A 23,508-nucleotide genomic window follows, 5' to 3' on the forward strand; every position below is an offset into this window, starting at 1 on the left:
CTGACATGTATGCATTGTGTATAATAGCAGTAAGAACTACACACAGTTCTGCTGTGAAAATACTGGCCAACTCGAGTAAATGATCTTGAATTACTCTTTCTGGAAAACAACTGTGTGTCCAACACCATTGAGAGATTTAGAACAATCATTGTAAATAGCTACAGCATGAGAGTGAGATTGAAAGTGTTCAAGTGTGTGTGTAAAGGTGTAGTAGGCAAGTGAGCTCTTGGGCAGGGAAGTGGGGAAAAGCAAACTTGAATTGTTTGATCTTCCCAAGGAGGTTGGGAAAATAAGATGTAGGGTGAACATAGAGAGGAGGTAAATTAAAAGATGTCATTAGAGTGCGAATATGGCAAAGAAAGGGACTTAACAAGTGAGGGCAATCATAAAGAAAATAGCCTTGCTAATATCCACAAATTTTGTGTGAAAGGCTTATGAAGGTCATGGAAGTGGACAAAATAAGACAGTGGACATCATGTTGATCTTGCAAAGACAGGATGTTTGCTTCTGTATACAGGCTCTTACCTGAAGAACAAATGCCCCAGGACAACATAAAGCTCGTTGAATAGGATCAAGTTTAGAGTAGCAGGGAACGCTGTGACAAGGCTTTAAGAGAGGTCGCGTGAGGCTTTCAGGACATTTGACAATTAGACAAAGACCAGAAAGTTTAATCGTATCTTGTTCAAGGATATGCGAACCATACAGGTATGGAATGGTATGAGGGATCTAGTGAAAGTTATCTGCTTTATTTTAGCAGTAGAACACTTAAACCAATGAGAGGTGTCCCAATTGGAAGCAGAATTGGTAACATACTGGAGAGAGGCTGGCACAATTTAACAATCAGTACATCCACAAGCAATAGCAAAACTCCTCTTCAAGGGGGGCTCCTTGGCGTGGTGAAGAGGCTCTTGGTCTGAGGAATTAGACCTGTTGGTCTCCTTCCTCAGACTGAACCTAATTACCCCCCAATCCCCCCTTCCCTATCCCATCCTCCCCTTTTTCCTTCCCTCCTCCTCCTCTCCACCCCTCCCTTTTGCCCTTCCTCTTTTGGCCTTTAGGATTTTTCCCACAGGCACGCTAATTCCTAGGTAGGGGAAAGGGTACCGGGGTCCGTCCCATTCTGTTGAGGTTATTGGCGGTGGCATAGTTTGCCGTGGAATCTGGATCACTTGGGGTTGTCCCGATCCCTCTTCGGTATCCCGGAGGGTGGCTTTGGGTGTCTTTCGGGCGATGGGTGTATCTCTGGAAGCCACCTTTCGGATTCTGGGGGTGGTGGCCGATGGAGGTATCCTTTGTGGCGGATATCCGGCCACCCTCTCTTTTGTCCACCGAGGTAGCTTGGCAGATGTGAGGTTGCTATCCCGGATTGCTTGTTTACTGGCATGAAGGGTAGGGTATGGCACGGGTTCCATGCTGCATCTGTGCTACTTGCGGTGCTGAGGTCCTCTTGGGCGCGGAGGGAGATTTCTGGCTCTTTCATTCCTCCTAGGAACTATCCCTCCCCGGCCCCCCCCCCCCTTTTTTTTATTTTTTTTATTTTATTTTCTTTTTTCTTTTTTTTTTTCTTAAAAACAAAAAGAAAGAAGTAACCTAACCATGGAGTTCCCAATCCATGACCCCGCTACCCCCGGACCCCTTCTTGTTACTGCACCCCGTTCTGACCTCGCCTCGTCTTTTGGCCACTCTTCGGACACTCCAAAGGCCCCTGTACCTCTTGCTGGTACTGTTTTGTCACCCGCTTCAAGTGCCGGGGTTTCGACTGACTCCTTCGATTTGTCTGACCTCTGCTCTCCTTTGACTACACTTCCGGCCTCTCCCTCTACGGTGCGGCAGTTTTCGAATCGTCAGCCCGTCCCACGTTGGACCAACTCTGGTCCCACTTCTAAACGCCAACGACAATCTCCTGATGATGTTACTTCGTTACCTTCCCATTCTACTTGGAAAAGACCGACACGTCATGCACTCCCTCCCCACACTCGGTTTCGGACCACACAATGGACTAAATTCTTTACTTTAAGACCGACCTCTACTGCCCATCTTTCCGACCATAGTATTGGCAAAGCGCTTCTACGCCATGTTGGTAGAGATATTTCCTTTCATGCTCTTAAGAGTGGTACGCGCATCATCACAGTCCAGAATGCTACCCAAGCTCATGATCTTTCTCTTCTTTCACATACCAATATTATTCCTATCACTATCGAAAAACATCATTCCCTCAGTTCTTGTGGTACTGTCATTCTGCCCCATACCATAGTCCAACAGAATTTCCAGACATGTGGCAATGACATTCTCGAACAGCTGGAACTCCAAGATCTCCCAATTCTTCCTGCCCGCGGGCGGAGACGATACCCTTGCAATGTGGCTCGTTTAACTTTTCACAGCCGTGAACTCCCATCCTCTGTTTATGTAGCAGGACATTAGTTACAAGTTCGAAAGGTGATCCCTACACCGCAACAGTGTAGAAATTGCTGGTGATTTGGCCACCCAGCGAAATATTGCAGATCTATAGCCGAATGCCCAGTCTGTGGTGCCAATGACCATTCTAATATGTTTTGCAGTCAACCCCCTCTTGCCTTAATTATCATGAGGCTCACCCTTCGTACTCTAGCCGTTGCCAGGTCTACTTAAATGAGGCAGAAGGTCTCCCTTATGCTATGGCAGTTTCTCATCTCCGCCTCCAAGGGAGACTACCCCATGTTTCTTATTCTCGTGTTTCAAAACATCCCCCCACTTCTGGGGTCCCATCTTCTGCAGCCTCCTCTGCAGTTGCCAGTCCCATAGTCACTCCTGTATCTAATTCTTTTTCTGTCCTGGGCTCAGACGTTCCTACTTCAACACCTCAGTCTGTTCTTACTTCTTCGTGTTCTCCCTCACAAACCCCGGTATAGACAAGACCTCGTACGACACCTCCTCCCAATCGTCCCTCTACTTCTCAGAAGTCCAAAAAATCTCCTTTAACCCCTCCTTCCCTTCACCCGGTCTCTGTACCTGGGTCTTCCCCCTTCACTGGCTCTGTTATAAGTGTGGAGGTTCATCCTCCTCGTATTGTGCCTTCCTCCCCTGTCCCCTCCCAAGTTTCTTCCTCTTCTGCCACTTCCCAGGTTTCTGCCTCTTCTGTCTCCTCCCACACTTCTCCAGTTCCTTCCACCCTTTTGCCCCTCCCCCCCACCTTGGTAGAGTCCATTACAGTTCCGATCTTTACTCAAACTCCTCCTCCTCCCATCTCCAATATTGCCTCCCATACGACGTCTCTGAACTCCGAAACACTTGAAGCAATCTCTGAATATATTGCAGAGACCAAACCATCAATGGACACTGATCCGCCCTCTGTTCCTTCTCTTTCCTCTTCTCCATCTGCGCAACTTCTTTCTTCACAGCGCACCATTCCTTCGCTGATTGAACGTTTTCCGCTGCCACCGCATGTGGACTTTTCTAACCCCTCTAGTCCATAAGTATCCTTACCTGCGGATTTCTAGTATCTTTATCGTTGCCATCATGGCCTATTTACAGTGGAATATATGCAGCTTCAGGGGTAATCGGGGTGAGCTTCAGACGTTGCTCTCCCAATTTTCCCCTGTTGGTGTTTGCTTACAAGAACCAAAATTACACTCTGTTGTTATCTATCCCATCTCAGGCTATAATTTATTGTATTCTTCGGATCCTTTTCCTGATGGGACCTTCAACGAAAGTGCCCTTCTTCTATGCACTGATATTCCGTACCATCAGCTATTTGTTCGTACTTCACTGCATTACACAGCAGCCCGTATCCACCTGCATACGTGGTATACACTCTGTTCTTTGTATCTCTCTCCTTCTCGAGCATTATCTATTCCGGATATTGCCTTCCTTGTTTCGTCATTACCGCCACCACTTCTGTTACTTGGCGATTTTAATGCCCATCATTTCCTCTGGGGGGGTCTCACTGTGATTCCCGTGGCATTCAGCTTGAGGCTTTTCTTGCTTCCCACACCCTCCATGTTTTAAATACAGGTATTCACACCCATTTTGATCCTCGTACTCATACTCTCTCTTGCATCGATTTCTCAGTCTGCTCTTCCTCCGCCGCACTAGACTTCACCTAGTCTGTTCTCCCGGATTTACATGACAGCGATCATTTTCCAATCATTTTTACTTCCCCTTCATATTCACCACCTCTTCGTAACCCACGCTGGCAGTTTGATCAGGCAAATTGGGACCTTTACTCACAACTAACTGTTTTTAGTGAGGCTCCTTCTTTGTCCTCCATTGATCAGCTTTTACACCTTTTCTCGTCCTCAGTTTTAACCGCAGCTTCTCATTCTATACCCCAAACCTCGGGCAGGCATTCTCAGAAATGCGTGCCTTGGTGGTCTCCTGCTTGTGCTCGTGCAGTACGTTTGAAATGCGCTGCGTGGGGCAGGTACCGGTACAGTAGAACCACTGAGAGACTTCTTGATTTTAAACAGAAGCATGCGATCGCTCGTCGTGTCATCCGTGACGCTAAAAGCACTGGCGAGATTGTCTCTACCATCACCTCTGCTTCCTGTATGAGTGCAGTCTGGAAAAAAGTAGGGAAATTGAGCGGTAAATATTCTCCTGACCCGGCTCCTGTTCTGCAGGTTGCCGGTGTTGATATAGCAAACCCTCTAGATGTTGCCATTGAAATTGGCAATCATCTGGTCCGTATTTCTCTGGGGCTCCATCTCTGCCCCTCGTTTCTTTCCTCAAAGTCTGCCAGAGAGTTAGCACCTTTGGACTTTTCTTCTCTCAGAGAAGAACAGTATAATGTGCCTTTTACACTTCAGGAACTGGAGGCAACACTCTCAGCTTGCCGATCATCGACAGCTGGGCCCGACGACATTCATATTCGTATGTTACAACATTTACATCAGTCAGCCCGTGCAGTCCTCTTACACCTTTTCAGTCTTATTTGTCACAAGGAGTTCTTCCACAGCTGTGGAAATCTGCCATTGTTCTCTCTTTCCGCAAACCGAGTACTACGGGACATGAAGCCTCCCACTATCGTCCTATCGCTCTTACCAGTGCAGTTTAGAAGTGATGGAACATCTGGTAAATAGACGTTTAATGTGGTATTTAGAGAGAGACAACAGTCTCCCCACTCGTCAATATGGCTTTCGTAGGGGCCGTTATACCATTGACCCCTTACTACATTTGGATACGTATGTTCGTAATGCCTTTGGGAATAACCACTCAGTTATTGCCATATTTTTTGACCTTGAGAAGGCATATGACACAACTTTGAGGTATAATATTTTGGCCCAAGCCCACTCCTTAGGCCTCCAAGGCAGTCTACCATCTTTCCTTAAGAACTTTTTAACTGACAGACATTTCCGTGTTCGAGTCAATAATGTGCTCTCCCCAGACTTTGTCCAAGCTGAAGGTGTCCCTCAGGGATGTGTTCTGAGCACAACACTTTTTCTCCTTGCTATAAATGATTTGGCCTCTGTTCTTCCATTCAATATTTGGTCATCACTCTATGTAGATGACTTTGCCATTGCTTGTGCATGCGCTGTCACCTCATTACAGTTTCTCTCCAGCATGCGGCCGACCGTGTTTCCAATTGGGCCACCACACATGGGTTTAAATTTTCCAGTGCCAAAACTCACCAAATTACTTTCACTAGACGCTCTGTCATCTCCGATCATCCTTTGTACTTCTGTGGCTCCTGTATCCCTGAACATGATACAGTCAGGTTTCTAGGCCTCCTCTTTGATTGTAGGTTATCCTGGAAACCCCACATTACCTCTCTAAAGGCAACATGTCACAGCTGGCTGAACCTTCATAAAACCCTCGCTCATCTTTCATGGGGAGCTGATCGTCGAACTCTCTTTTGCCTACATTCAGCCCTCATTTTATCGAAACGTGATTATGGTGACCAGATATATTCAGCGGCATCTGCTACTCTCTCTAGCCTTAACCCCAGCCATCTACAAGGATTACGTTTATGCCTTGGTGCTTTTCCCTCTTCCCCTGTTGAGAGCCTCTATGCAGAAGCGAATGTTCCGTCTTTGTCTGATCGCCGTGATGCCCATTGCCTTCGCTACAATGTGCGCTCTCATGATCTCTGCAATCCTTCCATTTATAGAATGGTCACTGATATTTGTAGACATTCTTTATTTGTTCGCTGCCCCTGTTTGCTCTGTCCCTTCTCTCTCCTTCTTCTTCTGTTGGGTTTCAGGGCCACTGACAGCATACACAGTATCGAGCCCAGCCGTCCAGTGCTAGGAGAGGGAATATCGCCTACATTCGCTCTTGTCTTCCTTTCAGTTACCGTCTTTATATGTTCATGTAGCACCTCACTTTTCCCTACCCCTCTGGGAAGTTCCAGCTGTTTGGGTCTGTTCTTTCTCACTCCCTTGCTCGAAAGCCCAACTGCCTATGGTGGCTTCCCACTCTTTTTCATGACCACTTCCACTCTCATTCTCATGCCATCTCCGTGTACACAGATGGCTCTAAATCTTCTGACGGCGTCAGATTCGCAGCAGTGTTTCCGGACAGCGTCGTGCGAGGGCATTTACTATCTTCGGCTAGCATTTTTACTTCTGAATTGTATGCCATTCTTGCAGCACTTATTCGTATTGCATCTATGCCTGTGTCATCATTTGCGGTTGTCTCAGACTCCCTTAGTGCTCTACAGGCTATGCAGAAATTTGATACACCTCACGCCATAGTTCTCCGTATCCAACTTTCGTTACGTCGTATCTCTGCCAAGCATAAAGATATTGTTTTTTGTTGGGTCCCTGGTCATGTTGACTTACAGGGCAATGAGCAGGCAGACACTGCTGCGCGGTCAGCAGTACATGACCTACCAATTTCATATAGAGGTGTTCCATTTCCGGACTATTTTGCTGTAATAGCTACCCACCTTCACACCCATTGGCAACAACGTTGGTCTACTCTGCTCAATAACAAATTTTGTTCTATTAAGCCGAGTATAGGTTACTGGCCGTCTTCTTGTCACCAGTGTCGAGATTGGAAGACTACTCTCTCCCGCCTTCGCATTGGCCATTCTTGTCTTACTCATGGATATCTCATGGAAAGGCGCCCTGCTCCTCTCTGTGAGAATTGTCAGGTTCCAGTATCAGTCAGCCACATTCTGTTAGACTGCCCATTTTATCAACGAGCACGCAGAATTTACCTCCAACGTCGTCTTCGCTCCGCTGCTCTCTCTTTACCTTCCCTTCTCGCTGATGGACCCACCTTTCATCTGGACTCTCTCATTGACTTTTTGACAACAACTGGCTTACTCCACAAACTCTGATGATGATACCTTCAGCCCTTTCTACCTCAATCTCTTGCTACCCTCTACCCCCGCACTGTCCCCTGCCCCGCTGTTTTCTGTAACCTACTAATCATCTCTTCCTCCTTCTGCCGCTCGATACCCTCGCTTCCTTTCCTACGCTGCAGCGCTGTATAGCCCTTGTGGCTTAGCGCTTTTTTATTATTATAATAATAATAATAATAATAATAGCAAAACTGAGTACTTATGGAGATGACCAAATATTTGAAGGGAGAACAGAGGCAAGGATATTAACCCTTTCACTGTCAGGATCCCTCCATGCAAATTTGCTCTCAAGTGTCAAAGAATTTAAAAAAAAAAAAAAATTCTTATGAAATGATAGAGAAACTTTTCCTGATGGTAATGAAACGAAAAGTACGATATTTGATGGAAAACTTATGGAATTACACTCTTGTGAAGTTAGCGATCTCGGCGATATTTACACATCAGCAATTTCGCCCACTTTAATCCCTTGACTGTCAAAACACCAAATCCTGAGGCGGCCTCAGGGGTAATTGGGGTGAGCTTCAGATGTTGCTCTCCCAGTTTTCCCCTGTTGGTGTTTGCTTACAGGAACCAAAATTACACTCTGCCGTTATCTATCCCATCTCAGGCTATAATTTATTGTATTCTTCAGATCCTTTTCCTGATAGGACCTTTAATGAAAGTGCCCTTCTTCTACGCACTAATATTCCGTACCATCAGCAATTTGTTCGTACTTCGCTGCATTACACAGCACCCTGTATCCACTTGCATAGGTGGTATACACACTGTTCTTTGTATCTCTCTCCTTCTCGGGCATTATCTATCCCGGATATTGCCTTTCTTGTTTCGTCATTACCGCCACCACTTCTGTTACTTGGCGATTTTAATGCCTATCATTTCCTCTGGGGGGTCTCACTGTTAGAGGCTTTTCTTGCTACCCACCCCCTCCATGTTTTAAATACAGGTACTCGCACCCATTTTGATCCTCGGACTCATACTCTCTCTTGCATCGATCTCTCAGTCTGCTCTTCCTCCACCGCATTAGACTTCACCTGGTCAGTTCTCCCGGATTTACATGGCAGAGACCATTTCCCAATCATTCTTACTTCCCCTTGATATTCACCACCTCTTCGTAACCCACGCTGGCAATTTGATCAGGCAAATTGGAACCTTTACTCACAACTAACTGTTTTTAGTGAGGCTCCCTCTTTGTCCTCCATTGATGAGCTTTTACACCTCTTCTCGTCCTCCGTTTTAACCGCAGCTTCTCATTCTATACCTCAAACTTCAGGCAGGCATTCTCAGAAATGCGTGTCTTGGTGGTCTCCTGCTTGTGCTCGTGTAGTACGTTTGAAATGCACTGCGTGGGGCAGGTACTGGTACAATAGAACCATGGAGAGACTTCTTGATTTTAAGCAAAAGTGTGTGATTGCTCGCTGTGTCATCCGTGATGCTAAACGCGCTTGCCGGCGAGATTATGTCTCCACCATCACCTCTGCTTCCTCTATGAGTGCAGTCTGGAAAAAAGTATGAAAACTGAGTGGTAAATATTCTCCTGGCCCGGCTCCTGTTCTGCGGGTTGCCGGTGTTGATATAGGAAACCCACTAGATGTTGCCAACGAAATTGGCAATCATCTGGTCCGTATTTCTCAGGGGCTCCATCTATGCCCCTTGTTTCTTTCCTCAAAGTCTGCCAGAGAGTTAGCACCTTTGGACTTTTCTTCTCTCATTGAAGAACAGTATAATGTGCCTTTTACACTTCAGGAACTGGAGGCAACACTCTCAGCTTGCCGATCATCGGCAGCTGGGCCCGACGACATTCATATTCGTATGCTACAGCATTTACATCAGTCAGCCCTTGCAGTCCTGTTACACCTTTTCAATTTTATTTGGTCACAAGGAGTTCTTCCACAGCTGTGGAAATCTGCCATTGTTCTCCCTTTCCGCAAACCGGGTACTATGGGACATGAAGCCTCCCACTATCGTCCCATTGCTCTTACCAGTGCAGTTTGCAAAGTGATGGAACGCCTGGTAAATAGACGTTTAGTGTGGTATTTAGAGACACGACAGTCTCTCCACTCGTCAATATGGCTTTCGTAAGGGCCATTCTACCATAGACCCCTTACTACATTTGGATACGTATGTTCGTAATGCCTTTGCGAATAACCACTCAGTTATTGCCATATTTTTTGACCTTGAGAAGGCATATGACACAACTTGGAGGTAAAATATTTTGGCCCAAGCCCTCTCCTGAGGCCTTCAAGGCAATCTACCATCCTTCCTTAAGAACTTTTTAACTGACAGACATTTCCGTGTTCGGGTTAATACAGTGGACCCCCGGTATTCGATAAAACTGGTATTCGATGCATTATATCGCAAAAAAATTTCCTCGGTATTGGATTGAAAACCCGGTATTCGATACGATTCGTACGAGACCTGTCCACATGTGGCCTGAACTGCCCCTTGTGTGCCAGTGTTTACAAGCCAGCCAGTGTGCGCGCATCTAAGGATACATTCGGTACATTCCATATTATCCATATTATCACTGTGTTTGGTGCTTGTTTCTGCAAAATAAGTTACCATGGGCCCCAAGAAAGCTTCTAGTGCCAACCCTGTGGTAAAAAGGGTGAGAATTAGTATGGAAATTAAGAAAGATTTTGAAGGGATTGGGGCTAACCCTGAGAAGCCTATACCAGTTGTGGAATACATTGTGCCTACTTCAAAAATTAATGAAATGTGTGCACAGTGGGTTGAAGTGCAAACCTTTATGGATGAAAATCACCCTAACACAGCTATTACAATGACAATGTTGTGGCCCATTTTAGACAAATCGTAAAGGAACGGGAGGTACAGAGCTCTATGGACAGATGTGTTGTGCGACAGAGGTCCAGTGACTCAAGCTGGTGCTAGTGGCATTAAAAGAAGGGAAGTAACCCTGTAACCCTGGAACAGGACTTGGTACCTCAAGTCCTAATGGAAGGGGATTCCCCTTCTAAACACTAACACCTCTCCCCTCCTTCCATCCCATCAATCATCACTAGATCTTCATTAAAGGTAAGTGTCAATTATTTTATTGTTATTATAATTATTCTATTGCATTAAACTTAATATTTCATGTAGTAAAAATTTTTTTTTCATACTTTTGGGTGTCTTGCACGGATTAATTTGATTTTCATTATTTCTTATGAGGAAAATTGATTCGGTTTTCGATATTATTGGTATTCGATGAGCTCTCAGGAACGCATTAATATCGAATACTGGGGTTCCACTGTAATGTGCTCTCCCCGGACTATCCAAGCTGAAGGTGTCCCCCAGGGATGTGTTCTGAGCACAACACTTTTTCTCCTTGCTATAAATGATTTGGCCTCTAGTCTTCCATCCAATATTTGGTCATCACTCTATGTTGATGACTTCGCTATTGCCTGTGCAGGCGCTGACTGTCACCTCATTTCAGTTTCTCTCCAGCATGGGGTCAACCGTGTTTCCAATTGGGCCACCACACATGGGTTTAAATTTTCCAGTACCAAAACTCACCAAATTGCTTTCACTAGACATTCTGTCATCTCCGATCATCCTTTATACCTTTATGGCACCCGTATCCCTGAACGTGATACAGTCAGGTTTCTAGGCCTCCTCTTTGACCGTAGGTTATCCTGGAAACCTCACATTACCTCTCTGAAGACAACTTGTCACAGCCGGCTGAACCTTCTTAAAACCCTTGCTCATCTTTCATGGGGAGCTGATCGTCGAACTCTCCTTCGCCTACATTCTACCCTCATTTTATCGAAACTTGATTATGGTGACCAGATCTATTCAGCTGCCCTCTCCTGCTACTCTAGCCTCAACCCTATTCATCACCAAGGGTTACGTTTATGCCTTGGTGCTTTTCGCTCTTCCCCTGTTGAGAGCCTCTATGCAGAAGCGAACGTTCCATCCTTATCCGATCGCCGTGATGCCCATTGCCTTCACTACTATGTACGCTCTCATGATCTCCGCAATCCTTCCATTTATAGAATGGTCACCGATATTAGTAGACATTCTTTATTTGTTCGCTGCCCCTGTTTGCTCCGTCCCTTCTCTCTTCGCCTACATTCGCTCTTGTATTCTCTTCAATTACCACCTTTCTATGTTCATGTAGCATCTCACTTTTCCCTACCCCTCTGGGAAGTTCCAGCTGTTCGAGTCTGTTCTTTGTCACTCCCTTGCTCGAAAGCCCAATTGTTTACGGTAGCTTCCCGCTCTCTTTTTCTTGACCACTTCCACTCTCATTCTCGTGCCATTGCAGTGTACACAGATGGCTCTAAGTCTTCTGACAGTGTAGGATTTGCAGCAGTGTTTCCGGACAGCGTCGTGCGAGGGCATTTACTATCTTCGGCTAGTATTTTTACTGCTGAATTGTATGCCATTCTTGCAGCACTTATCCGTATTGCATCTATGCCAATGTCATCATTTGTGGTTGTCTCAGACTCCCTTAGTGCTTTACAGGCTATACAGAAATTTGATACACCTCACCCCTTAGTCCTCCGTATCCAACTTTGGCTACGCCGCATCTTTACCAAGCATAAAGATATTGTTTTTTGTTGGGTCCCTGGTCATGTTGACGTACAGGGCAATGAACAGGCAGACACTGCTGCGCGGTCAGCAGTAAATGACCTACCAGTTTCATATAGAGATGTTCCATTTACGGACTATTTTGCAGCAATATGACTTAAGAAATCGTAATGACACGATTGCAAATAAACCATACCCCCGGCCGGGATTGAACCCGCGGTCATAGAGTCTCTATGACCGCGGGTTCAATCCCGGCCGGGGGTATGGTTTGGTTTGCAGCAATAGCTACCCACCTTCACACCCATTGGCAACAACGTTGGTCTACTCTGCTCAGTAACAAACTTCAATCTATTAAACTGAGTATTGGTTACTGGCCGCCTTCTTGTCACCAGTGGCGAGGTTTGGAGACTATTCTCTCCCGTCTTCGCATTGGCCATACTCGTCTTACTCATGGATATCTCGTGGAGAGGCGCCCTGCTCATCTCTGTGAGAATTGTCAGGTTCCATTATCGGTCAGCCACATTCTATTAGACTGCCCACTTTATCAACGAGCACGCAGAATATACCTCCAACGTCGTCTTTGCTCCGCTGCTCTCTCTTTACCTTCCCTTCTCGCTGATGGACCCACCTTTCATCCGGACTCTCTCATTGACTTTTTGACAATAACTGACTGACTTCACAAACTCTGATGATACCCTCAGCCTTTTCTACCTCAATCTCTTGCTTCCCTGTACCCGCGCACTATCCCCTGCCCCGCTGTTTTCTGTAACCTACTGATCATCCCTCCCCCCTTCTGCCGCCCAACACCTTCGCTTCCATCCCTACCCTGCAGCGCTGTATAGCCCTTGTGGCTTAGTGCTTCTTTTTTTATTATAATAATGATAATTCTCATTATGCACTGTGTGCTGCAGGATTTTTTTAATATGGTGCACACTGACCACACAGGGCCATTCTCTCACATGTGGGTCTACCAGCTTTCTCCTGCTTGATTTGAAGCCACTAGAATTTTTGAGTATATATACGTCAAACATGGTGGCTCGTAAGATGTATGTATACGACCGAAACAGTCAAAGGGTTAAGCCCAATTTTTTGCCAATTCCATTGTTCCAGTCGACCAAACTCATAACTGTTTCGCTAGAACTCCTTTTGTTCTATCAATTGAGTACAAGAAACTGCCCATTTACTTATTTCAGTTACCCAATAAAATGACCAGAAATTGATAATTTAGCCTATTTCATACAAAATTCAAGGAAGGCCAATTTCAAAATAGGGTCCACAATTAACAATACAAACATTCCTAGCACTAAAATAACATTTTCTCTGTTCATTAGTCACATCTCCGGGCCCCTCATATATTACACTTGCTTTCCATTTTGAATTTTTTCACACAAAAAATAGAAGATTTGTTATGCAGAGTACTGCATTATTTTAAAAATGGTACAAAAATCAAATATTTCTGCTAATTTGAGCTCAATTTCAAGGTACTTTTAGTCTGTAAAGCATTCAAAATCATATCTATTTCTGTAATATATCTTCCATTCTATCAAATGAGACCAAGAAAATGAGACTACAACAAAAAATACCATACAAAAATACACCTCAAAGTCGCCATTTTAAACCATCAGTTTTTTCTCGTGCACTAATTGCTGCAGGATTTTCTTTATGCTGCACGCACTGACCACTCAGACCCATTCTCGCATATGTAGGCCTAACAGCTATCTCCTGCAAGAGTGGAAGCCGCTAGAATTTTGGCGTATTATGGGACTGACACTGGTTTGCAAGCCATAATATTACAGGACCAACAGTGAAAGGGTTAGGGGTGTGAGTAGGATGGCGGTAGGGCTTAGAACATAGTTTTGAGGTATGCCTTCAACTTGTACAAAGTCATGAGAAAAACTTTTCTGAAATATAAGAGGTGTTAAAAAGTAGAATGGATTTAATGATAGCACAGTGGATGATTATTATTTATTCATGGAAGCTCTAAACTTGTATGAGTCATAATAGCACTTAGGTAATGGGAGGGGTGGGCATAACTGGATTTGATCTGAGGAAGGGGAGGGTAGCTTTATTTCTTTGAATCAAGAGCCCTTCTCTAGCATCAAGGCACCCCCTTGAAAAGAATGATAAAATTGAAAGAAACTTCACCTTGAATTCAAAAGTGGATATGATGGCTAATTCACATCTTTAGGTCAAAAATTAGAGACCAAGAGATATTGTAGCTTTTTCCTATCTCCCTATTACAAACTCAAATTAATGATTACTAATAGGTAATTACCCAGAATATGTATTCTAAACTTGGACAGTTAGGAATACAGTGAACCCATGGTTGTTGGCCGTAATCCGTTCCAGAAGAATGGCCGATAACCGGAAGCCGAAAAACCAGCCTATAACAAAGTTGGCTGATAAGCGGAATGACCGATAACCGAGGGTCTGCTGTAGTAAATTGATATGAAAATTTCATGTTTAGCACGTGGCTTAATTGACTATTACAATATAGATGTGAAGTTTTGCATGTTAAAATGATATAATAATACCACATCCTTTATAAAGAGCAGTAAGGTACAGTATTTGTCTGGATATGCAGTATTCACTGCTAGTAAAACAAGCATCATGGAAATATATGATTTGGTTCAACGTCCCCCCCCCCCCCCCCCCCCCTTTTTTTTTTTTTATAAATGTAGCTTATTCTCTTGGAAGTAGCCATGTAAATCGTACAAGATTCTTATGGTTTTCTAAAATTGGAAGGGGAATTTTGTATTATAATCCATTACAGGGGGATGTTTAAAACTATTATTTTAAAAGCTATCTACCATTTTCCTGTAAAGTTTCCTATCATTGGGCTAGCTTAAAAAAAAAAATTGTATTCATGCACCATCATTTACTTTGCAATATTCTTGTAACCACAATACATTTTGATGATGCAAGGATAACATCTCAACCCTTATTATTTTTGAGGATAGATGTTCACCGTATTGGTAATGTTAATGTAGTGGGAGCTGTTTTTAAGCAGAATTAGGCTAATAAAAATGTGTAAAAGAAAAAAAAGGTAAATAGTGTAAAACGGTGCATCAACTTACCTCTCGCCAGTTCAGCATGTCATAATATCAGAAAGAGGGAGTTCATTTATACATACTATGAAAATTTGTTTAATATACAATTTTTTTTTTATTTTCACAAACTGGCCGTATCCCACCGAAGCCAGGTGACCCAAAAAGAATAAAAATATCTTTTTACATTTAGTAATTTATATGGGATAAGGGGTTATTAATATAAATTATGAATGTAAATATATTTAACCTTGTACTTTCTTGAGTCACTTATGTATCTCAAGCATTTGGTGTTCATACAACCAAGCTAGAGACTGTGACAGCTCTCACTTGAATATGTTTCTCCAAGTTACTTCATTAGTATGTATTTAAAGTTCAATTATCATATAGTAGTACCTACTCATTTCCCAGCTTAAAGTAAGACTGATGTCTTTGACCTGAAGCTAAACTAAAGCAGTCTTTTCAACTCTACATTTTCTTGTTGGTGCAAATGCAAGTGAACCAACAAGCTGGCTGGTATTTTCAGACATGATGATCCATTGCAGAGCTTCACTTCTCCAAGCAAGTTGATCTTGGGACTCCATTGTAGATATCTTCTTGGGAGAGGAATGGAATTCCTCTCACATGGTAAGAAGTTGCAGGTCTACTTTGGCCTTAAGTCAGTTTACACAGTGGATATTCAGAAAATAAGATGTCACTATATATATGTGATTTTTAACAAATGTCTACCAACAGTTGATCTTTCTGTGGGAGTCCTCTTGATAGCTGACACCTTGACAGGCAAAGTTTGAAACAGGTGAGGTCCAGCTTTGTCTTAATAGGTGAGGTTGTCAAATATTCATTCAAGTCTACTGTGCCAAGCTTATTGATTTGAACACTGCTCCTGCATTGACAGCCAGGAAGGTTTCTCACTGTGCAGTGGGAGGAGGGAGGGGAACTTTATGTATTGTGTAATAGTGGTAATGGCTGATAGTTATGAAGAACATTATTATTTAAGAAATTCTGATTATATGAATGACCCTCTAGTTATATTAAATAAGTAACTTTTTGGTGATATGTAGCATGTCTTATTTTAAGTACTGTAGTTAGTTCTTATTAAGTGGTTTCTCACTTCATTTGCAATTAGAATTTTCCAGATTATGGTCAGGTAAGTGGCAACATGCAGGTGGTAGAAGTCACATTTATTTGTGAAGTGCAGACTTGGAAATATTCATAGGTAAGGGTAAAGTTTGCTTTTACAGCTATTTTGAACTTTGAATGCAATAAAAGTTTGTGTGCATCATTTGTCAGTGTTCCTTTTAAATTCACTGTGTAGGTCTTTAATTAATGGCATGACAGCCATAATTAAAGGTAATATTTTTGTCTTTTAGTCACTGTAAAATGCCTATCACTCCAGTCTTTTTATGCATGTATTGATTAACTTGCTGCTACCACTACTGTTCATGCTCATAACAGTAAGTGTCAAGTAAATTAACTAACAAAACCTACCCACCTTTCATTGTTAAATAAAACCTCTTCACCTACAATAAATTTATCAATTGAAATGGCTACCACATAACATATCTCGGCATTAATCTCTTCTGTACTATATTCTGCAATAATTTGTCTTTTAACACTCCATCAATTAGCCTTAGATTAAATATTGTTAATGTACACAACTATGTGTATGTATCAGAAAAATAAATTAGTATGCTGAACTTTTGCTAATTTTTTTCCACCAAAGGTATTTTTACATGCTCTATATATCACCATAAGCATGTCTATCATAATGCAGTATACATTTAAGTACAGTACAGTCACCCTGCCTCGGTGGGAGACAGCCGACTTGTTAAAAAAAAAAAAAAAAGAACTCTGAAAGCCCTTGCAAATTATTATTATACTGTTATTGGTATAAGCCTTTATCTCTTGTTAGAGTTTGCATTAGTTATTTAACATAAAACTTTAGCAGAAGCTTTTCTGCTAGTAATGATTATAGATGCATCCTTCCCAGTGAATATTGTATGAAGAAAAAGGAGAGAAGTTTTAAGATTTAAAGAAATGTCAGATACAGGATGTGATGAGTCTTCAGATTATATGACTAGTTCAGTTATTACAAAATATAACAAACTATTGGTTGCTATCTACAACCCAACATCAAGTAATAGATCCAGGCAGAATATAAATGAGAACAGTGCAGCAACAATAATGTCAGTACATATAAATGAGAACAATAGTCAGTGCATATAAATGAGAACAGTGCAGCAACAATAATGTCTGGACTTGCTCTCAGGGTTAAAGGATTAAAAAAAAAAAATCTTATGAAATGATAGAATCTTTTTCCAAAGGTAATGAAACTAAAAGTACGAAATTACGCTCTTGCAAGGTTAGCGGTCAGCGATATTTATGCGTCGGCGATTTTGCCCACTTTGAGCCCTATTTTCAGCCAATTCCATCGTTTCAGTCAACCAACTCATAGCTATTTCACTAGTATTCTTTCGATTCTGTCAGTCGAGTAAAACAAATGGCCCATTTACCTATTTCAACTACCCAATAAAATTATCAGAAATTGGTAATTTAGCGAATTTCACACAAAATTAAAAAATTGCCAAGTTAAAGGTAGTGTCCAGAATAAACAATGTAGACATTCCTGGCACTAAAAAAAATATTTCCTCTGTTCATTAGTTATGTCCCCAGGCCTCTTATAATATACTTGCTTTTCATTTTAAGTTTTTTATTCACACAAAAAAATAGAAGATTTACTGTTATGCAGACTACTGCATTATTATAATAATTGGGATGTATATTTCGGGCCAACCTGCCTTGGTGGGAATCGGCCAGTGTGATAATAATAGAAAAAAATTGGACAAGTGACTGTCATTTGTGTACTCTGGCATATTGACAAAAATTTAACATTTCCACTACAGTGGTACCCCGAGTTTCGAACTTAATTTGTTCCAGGAGCTAGTTTCAACCCTTTCAGGGTTTCGGACGTACTAGTACGGCTTACGCACCAGGGTTTTTGACGTACTAGTACGCCTAAATTCTAGCGCCCTCAAATCTGGCGAGAGAAAACTGGTAGGCCTACATATGAAAGAATGGGTCTATGTGGTGAGTGTGCGCAGTATAAAAAAAATCCTGCAGCACACAGTGCGTAATGAGAAAAAAAAAAAACTTTGACCGTGTTTTTGGATTAAAACAGTGACTTTGCACTGTATTTTTGTGTGGTATTTATTGTTGTATTCTAATTTTCCTGGTCTCATTTTATAGAATGGAAGACATATTACAGAAGTTGAGACGATTTTGACTGGTTTTACAATGAAAAGTACCTTGAAATGGTTTTACAATGAAAAGTACCTTGAAATTGAGCTCAAAGTAGCAGAAATGTTCGATTTTTACCAAAGTTCAAAAGTAAACAAATCATGCTAAGCGTCCAGTACACATCAACTGGTGAGTCTGATATTCTTTCACAAGTGCGCTGATATTATTATACCATTTCAACACAAATGCAGTAGTTTGCATAACAGTAAATCTTCTGTTTTTTGTGAGAATAAAAATTCAAGGTGGAAAGCAAAAGAATGTAAGAGGGGCGTGGGGACGTGACTAATGAACAGAGGAAATGTTATTTTAGTGACAGTAATGTCTTTCTTGTTTATTCTGGACCTTATTTGGAAATTGGCATCTTTCGAAATTGGCAAAATTGCTAACTTCTGACCACTGTATTGGATAGTTGAAATCGGTAAATGGGTGGTTTCTTGTACTCATTTGATAGAAAAAATGGAGTTCTAGTGAAATAGTTATGAATTTTGTCGACTAGTACACTGGAATTGGCCGAAAATAGGGCTCAAAGTGGGCAAAATCGCCGATGTGTAAACATCGTCGAGACCGCTAACTTCGCGAGAGCATAATTCCGTAAGTTTTCCATCAAATTTCACACTTTTGGTGTCATTATGATCGGGAAAAGGTTCTCTATCTTTTCATAAGAATACATATACAGTGGACCCCCGGTTAACGAACTTTTTTCATTCCAGTAGTATGTTCAGGTGCCAGTACTGACCGAATTTTTTCCCATAAGGAATATTGTGAAGTAGATTAGTCCATTTCAGACCCCCAAACATACACGTACAAACGCACTTACATAAATACACTTACATAATTGGTCGCATTTGGAGGCGATCGTTAAGCGGGGGTCCACTGTATATTATATATATTATATATATATTTATTTTGAAATTTGGGCAACCCTGAGAACAAGTCTGGGAGAGGGCCTGGGGACCCTGAAAGGGTTAAAGTCGAAATGTTCGAAACTCGAAGCATTATTTTCCATAAGAAATAATGTAAATACAAATAATCCGTTCCAGAAACCCAAAAATTTTCACAAAAAATGTATCTTTTAGAGATTAATTATAGTTTTACATACACACAACAAACATACATAGTACAAGTAGTAATAGATGAATAAACATTTAAGTAAACATAAAATAATGTTGATGGCATCTGGAAGATAGGGAGGAGGAGTGAGGGAGAACTTATTGTTTGGAGGGAGAATCCCCTTCCATAAAGACTAGGTAACAAGTCCTTATCTGGGGTTACTTCTCTTTAAGATTTCCCTAAAATGGGATATGGTTCTGTCACTGAACTTGTTGCAGAGATGGCTTGTTTCAGCTTGCTCAGGGTGATGTCTTTCAGCAAATGCCTGCACCTTATTCCACACTGCACAAATCTCCTTAATCTCAGAAGACACCATTCACCTCCACCACCACCATCCACCATCATGGTAGTTTATTTCACAGTCACACTTAATAAACAAGCACCAAACACAGTGAATTAATTGTGAAATGTTTAAATGAGCAAGCAGGTTAGTGTTCACTCACGCATAAACAAAGCCAGACTGGCTCACGATGCCTGCATGGGGGACACAGGCAGGTGGACAGGTCTGGTACGCGGTTTGAAACACTGGGCACATTCGATACTCTGGACAAAATTGGTGCGAAAACTCGGTGTTCCACTGTACTTGAGCTCAGTTTCAAGCTACTTACAATCTTGAAACCTATCAAAATTATTTCCATTTCTGTAATATATATCCCATTCTAGCAAATGAGACCAAGAATACTACAAGCATAAAAAAAAGTACAAAAATACACACGCCGCAAAATCGCCGTTTTAAACCAAAAACATGGTCACAGTTTTTTTCCCCGTGATGCACTGCTTGCTGCAGGATTTTTTCAGTCGCACCTAATAAACAAGCACCAAACACAATGAATTGATTGTGAAATGTTTAAATGAGGATGCAGGTTAGTGTTCACTCAAGCATAAACAAAGCCAGATTGGCTCACGACGCCTGTGCAGGGGACGCAGGCAGGTGGACAGGTCTGGTACGTGGTTCGAAACACGGGGCACATTTGATACTTGGGGCAAAATTGGTGCGAAAAAAGCAGTCGAAACTAGAAGTGTTTAAAACTCAGGGTTCCACTGCACTTGAGCTCAGTTTCAAGCTACTTACAGTCCTGAAACCTATCAAAATAATTTCCATTTCTGTAATGTATATCCCATTCTAGCAAATTAGACCAAGAAACCAAGGATACAAGCATAAGAAACATACAAAAATACACACACCTCAAAATCGCTGTTTTAAACCAAAAACACGGTCACAGTTTTTTTTTTTTTTGCAGGAATTTTATATGGTGCACACTTGCTGCATAGACCCATCCTCTCATCTTTAGACCCAAATTTACTGCTCACAGCTTATCTGAGTGAGCTGAGCTCATGATGTAGAACTATGGCACCAACCCCGGCTTCCAAGTGACACTGAATGGCAAGCAGATAGAGCAGTTAACTAATAGTAAAGTACCTCAATCACATAGATATAAGATGTGAGAATTAGAACCAACACACAGGCCTTGAAATGTGGAGAAACAGTCTGCTTGAATCTTGAATGCAGAACTTCACAAGGCAACATGCTGAAGAACTGACAAGAGTAAGGGAATAATGACTGCAATTCTAGATTCTGTTTTTAACCTCCAGGGAGAATGGCAAAATAGAAAATAAAATGCCCCATTGGGTAAGCAAGTCCTATGGACATTGTATTACCTGGTTTAAGAGTATTTGAAGAAGTAACAGACAAGTTTATACCAACCCAAATGAGAATGTACTTAGAGCTACCATTCCCTTGAATAGTATCTGATTCTAGGCACTATATGACCCCTAGGGTTTCAGTGCACTTTTGTACAGAGAGGTCAATGACAAAAAGAAATGTGTGGGGACAAAGACAGGGCTATACTGTACTCTGGAACCATATATCTTATGTATCCAAACATCCAAACCTTGACACACCTCCATGCAAACCTTATAGGATATGGTAAAACACCTCTGTTAACGAGAAGATATCAGAAATCTTGAGATTGTATCCACATTTTGCATTGACTAGATGAATGAACTTTTTAAGAGAGATTGCAACACAGTTATGACTAATGTTTAGCTTTTTAGTGGTAATAAGATATCAGTCTTTTAGGACTGTATTCCTTACTGTACTGTGTACAACAACTACATGAAGTACAGTGGACCCCCGGTTAACGATTTTAATCCGTGCAAGAGGGGTAATTGTTATGCGAAATAATCGTTATGTGAATGAATTTTCCCCATAAGAAATAATGGAAATAAAATTAATCCGTGCAAGACACCCAAAAGTATGAAAAAAAAAAATTTTACTACATGAAATATACATTTTCCCACACACAAAGAGAAGGATACATGCACAATAGTAGAGTAGTACATGCACAGTATATATTGTGCATGTACTAGTCTACTAAATGAAGAATAAATGACACTTACCTTTATTGAAGATGCAGCAATGACTGATGAGACACTGTGTCCTGGGAGTGCCTTTTCCTCCTGAGTACTGTAGGTCCTGTTTGGCATTTTCTTCCAGAACAGGCCTTATCACACTGTGTATGCCACTACGATTCTTAAATCTCTCAAACCAACCTTTGCTGGCTTTAAATTCACCAATATGAGCACTAGTTCCAGGCATTTTTCCCTGTTCACCTGGGTGTTAGTCGACTTGTGTGGGTTGCATCCTGGGAGACAAGATTAAGGACCCCAATGGAAATAAGTTAGACAGTCTTCGATGACACTGACTTTTTTGGGTTATCCTGGGTGGCAAATCCTCTGGGGTTAATTGTTTCTTGGTATTCTCAATAAGCCACACCAACAACGGTGCTACAGCAGCAGCAGCAGCTGACAGTGCAGCAGCAGCAGCAGCTGACAGTGCAGCAGCAGCAGCAGCTGACAGTGCAGCAGCAGCAGCAGCTGTACCACCAATAGTAGCGATGGTTGATTGGGGTTTATTATACAACCTGGCCAGCTCGGAGACATGCACTCCACTTTCATACTTATCAATGATCTTTTTCTTCATCTCTATTGTAATTCTCACCCTTATTGCTGTAGGGTTGGCACTAGAAGCTTTCTTGGGGCCCATGGTCACTTATTTTCCAGAAAAAGCACCGAAAACACTGTAATAATACGAAATATTCCGATTGTATGCTTGGATGTTACCGCGGAGGCTGGCTGGTAAACAATGCCACCGGCGGAACATGTGAGCGTGGCTCAGGCCGCACATTGGACGCGTCTCGGACGAAAATCGGTAAGCGGGTTTTTAAGCGGTATGCGAGGCAAAATTTTTGCGATTAAAGTAAGCGGTATGCGAAATAATCGCTATGTGATGCCATCGTTATGCGGGGGTCCACTGTAATTGTGAAATATTAAATAACTAATATTTCTTTTCTAGTGATATAACAATGCTCAATGGGGACTGACTTAAACCCATTGTAATCTCTGTAGCCTGTCTTTTTTATGCTTCCGCTCACAGGATGAGCATGGGGTGCACAATAAACTTAGCTGCTTAAGCGGCATAACTAAATTCACGAATATAATAATAATCGGTGTAAGGAGGAAAAAGCCAGGAATATAAAAGTACAGTGGACCCCTGCTTAACGATCACCTCCCAATGCGACCAATTATGTAAGTGTATTTATGTAAGTGCGTTTGTACGTGTATGTTTGGGGGTCTGAAATGGACTAATCTACTTCACAATATTCCTTATGGGAACAAATTCGGTCTACTGGCACCTGAACATACTTCTGGAATGAAAAAATATCGTTAACCGGGGGTCCACTGTATTGAAAATGTACAGAAAAAGTCTATTCCAGAAAGTAAGGAAGCTAGCAAAAGAGCCAGAAATTATCATCTTCATAGGAGAAGGGAAGCTGAAGACAGCTTAAAATAAAAACAGCTAGATCAAAGGATGACAAAAGCTGCTTCAGTCATATTAGAGAGAGAATGACAATAAAGGATCTAGTGATAAAAAGAGAAGGAAACACACAATACAGGAGGAAGATAGGCAGAGTGCTCAAAAGATTCCATGGGCTAGTACCAGTTATTGAAGAAAGAATAGCTAAATAGAACTATAAAAAAGTTTAAAAGACTAATGAGGAAGTAAGGCAACTCCAAATGGAACTTTATGCATAAAAGTCTTCAGGATTAAATGAAATATCGCCATGAATGATATAAGTACTTTGGCTTGTAGTTTAATACTAGTAGATGCATCCCTGTACAGTGGTACCTTGACTGACGAGTTTAATTCGTTTCGTGACCCAGCTCGTAACTCAATTT

At 41.9% G+C, this 23,508-nt stretch overlaps 1 protein-coding gene across 8 annotated transcripts in view; it reads left to right on the forward strand.

Moving 5' to 3' along the window:
• Window positions 1-16,711, forward strand: part of ps (RNA-binding protein Nova-1-like protein passilla) — a 167,487-nt gene extending 150,776 nt beyond the window's left edge. For 4 of the 8 annotated variants that reach the window (XR_011392269.1, XR_011392268.1, XR_011392273.1 and 1 more), the window contains one exon: window positions 15,389-16,711. Coding sequence is in view for 1 of the 8 variants with exons in the window: in XM_070087269.1 (XP_069943370.1) it covers window positions 15,389-15,432 (44 nt within the window). In the remaining 7 variants the exon portion in view is untranslated. Of the gene's footprint in view, window positions 1-15,359 lie in introns of all 8 variants that reach the window. The other 4 variants (XR_011392267.1, XR_011392272.1, XR_011392271.1 and 1 more) reach the window with 2 other exon arrangements.
• The last annotated feature ends 6,797 nt before the right edge of the window (window positions 16,712-23,508 follow it).

The sequence above is a fragment of the Cherax quadricarinatus genome, chromosome 21, assembly GCF_038502225.1.
Source record: "Cherax quadricarinatus isolate ZL_2023a chromosome 21, ASM3850222v1, whole genome shotgun sequence".
In the NCBI taxonomy this organism is placed as follows: Eukaryota; Metazoa; Arthropoda; class Malacostraca; order Decapoda; family Parastacidae; genus Cherax; species Cherax quadricarinatus.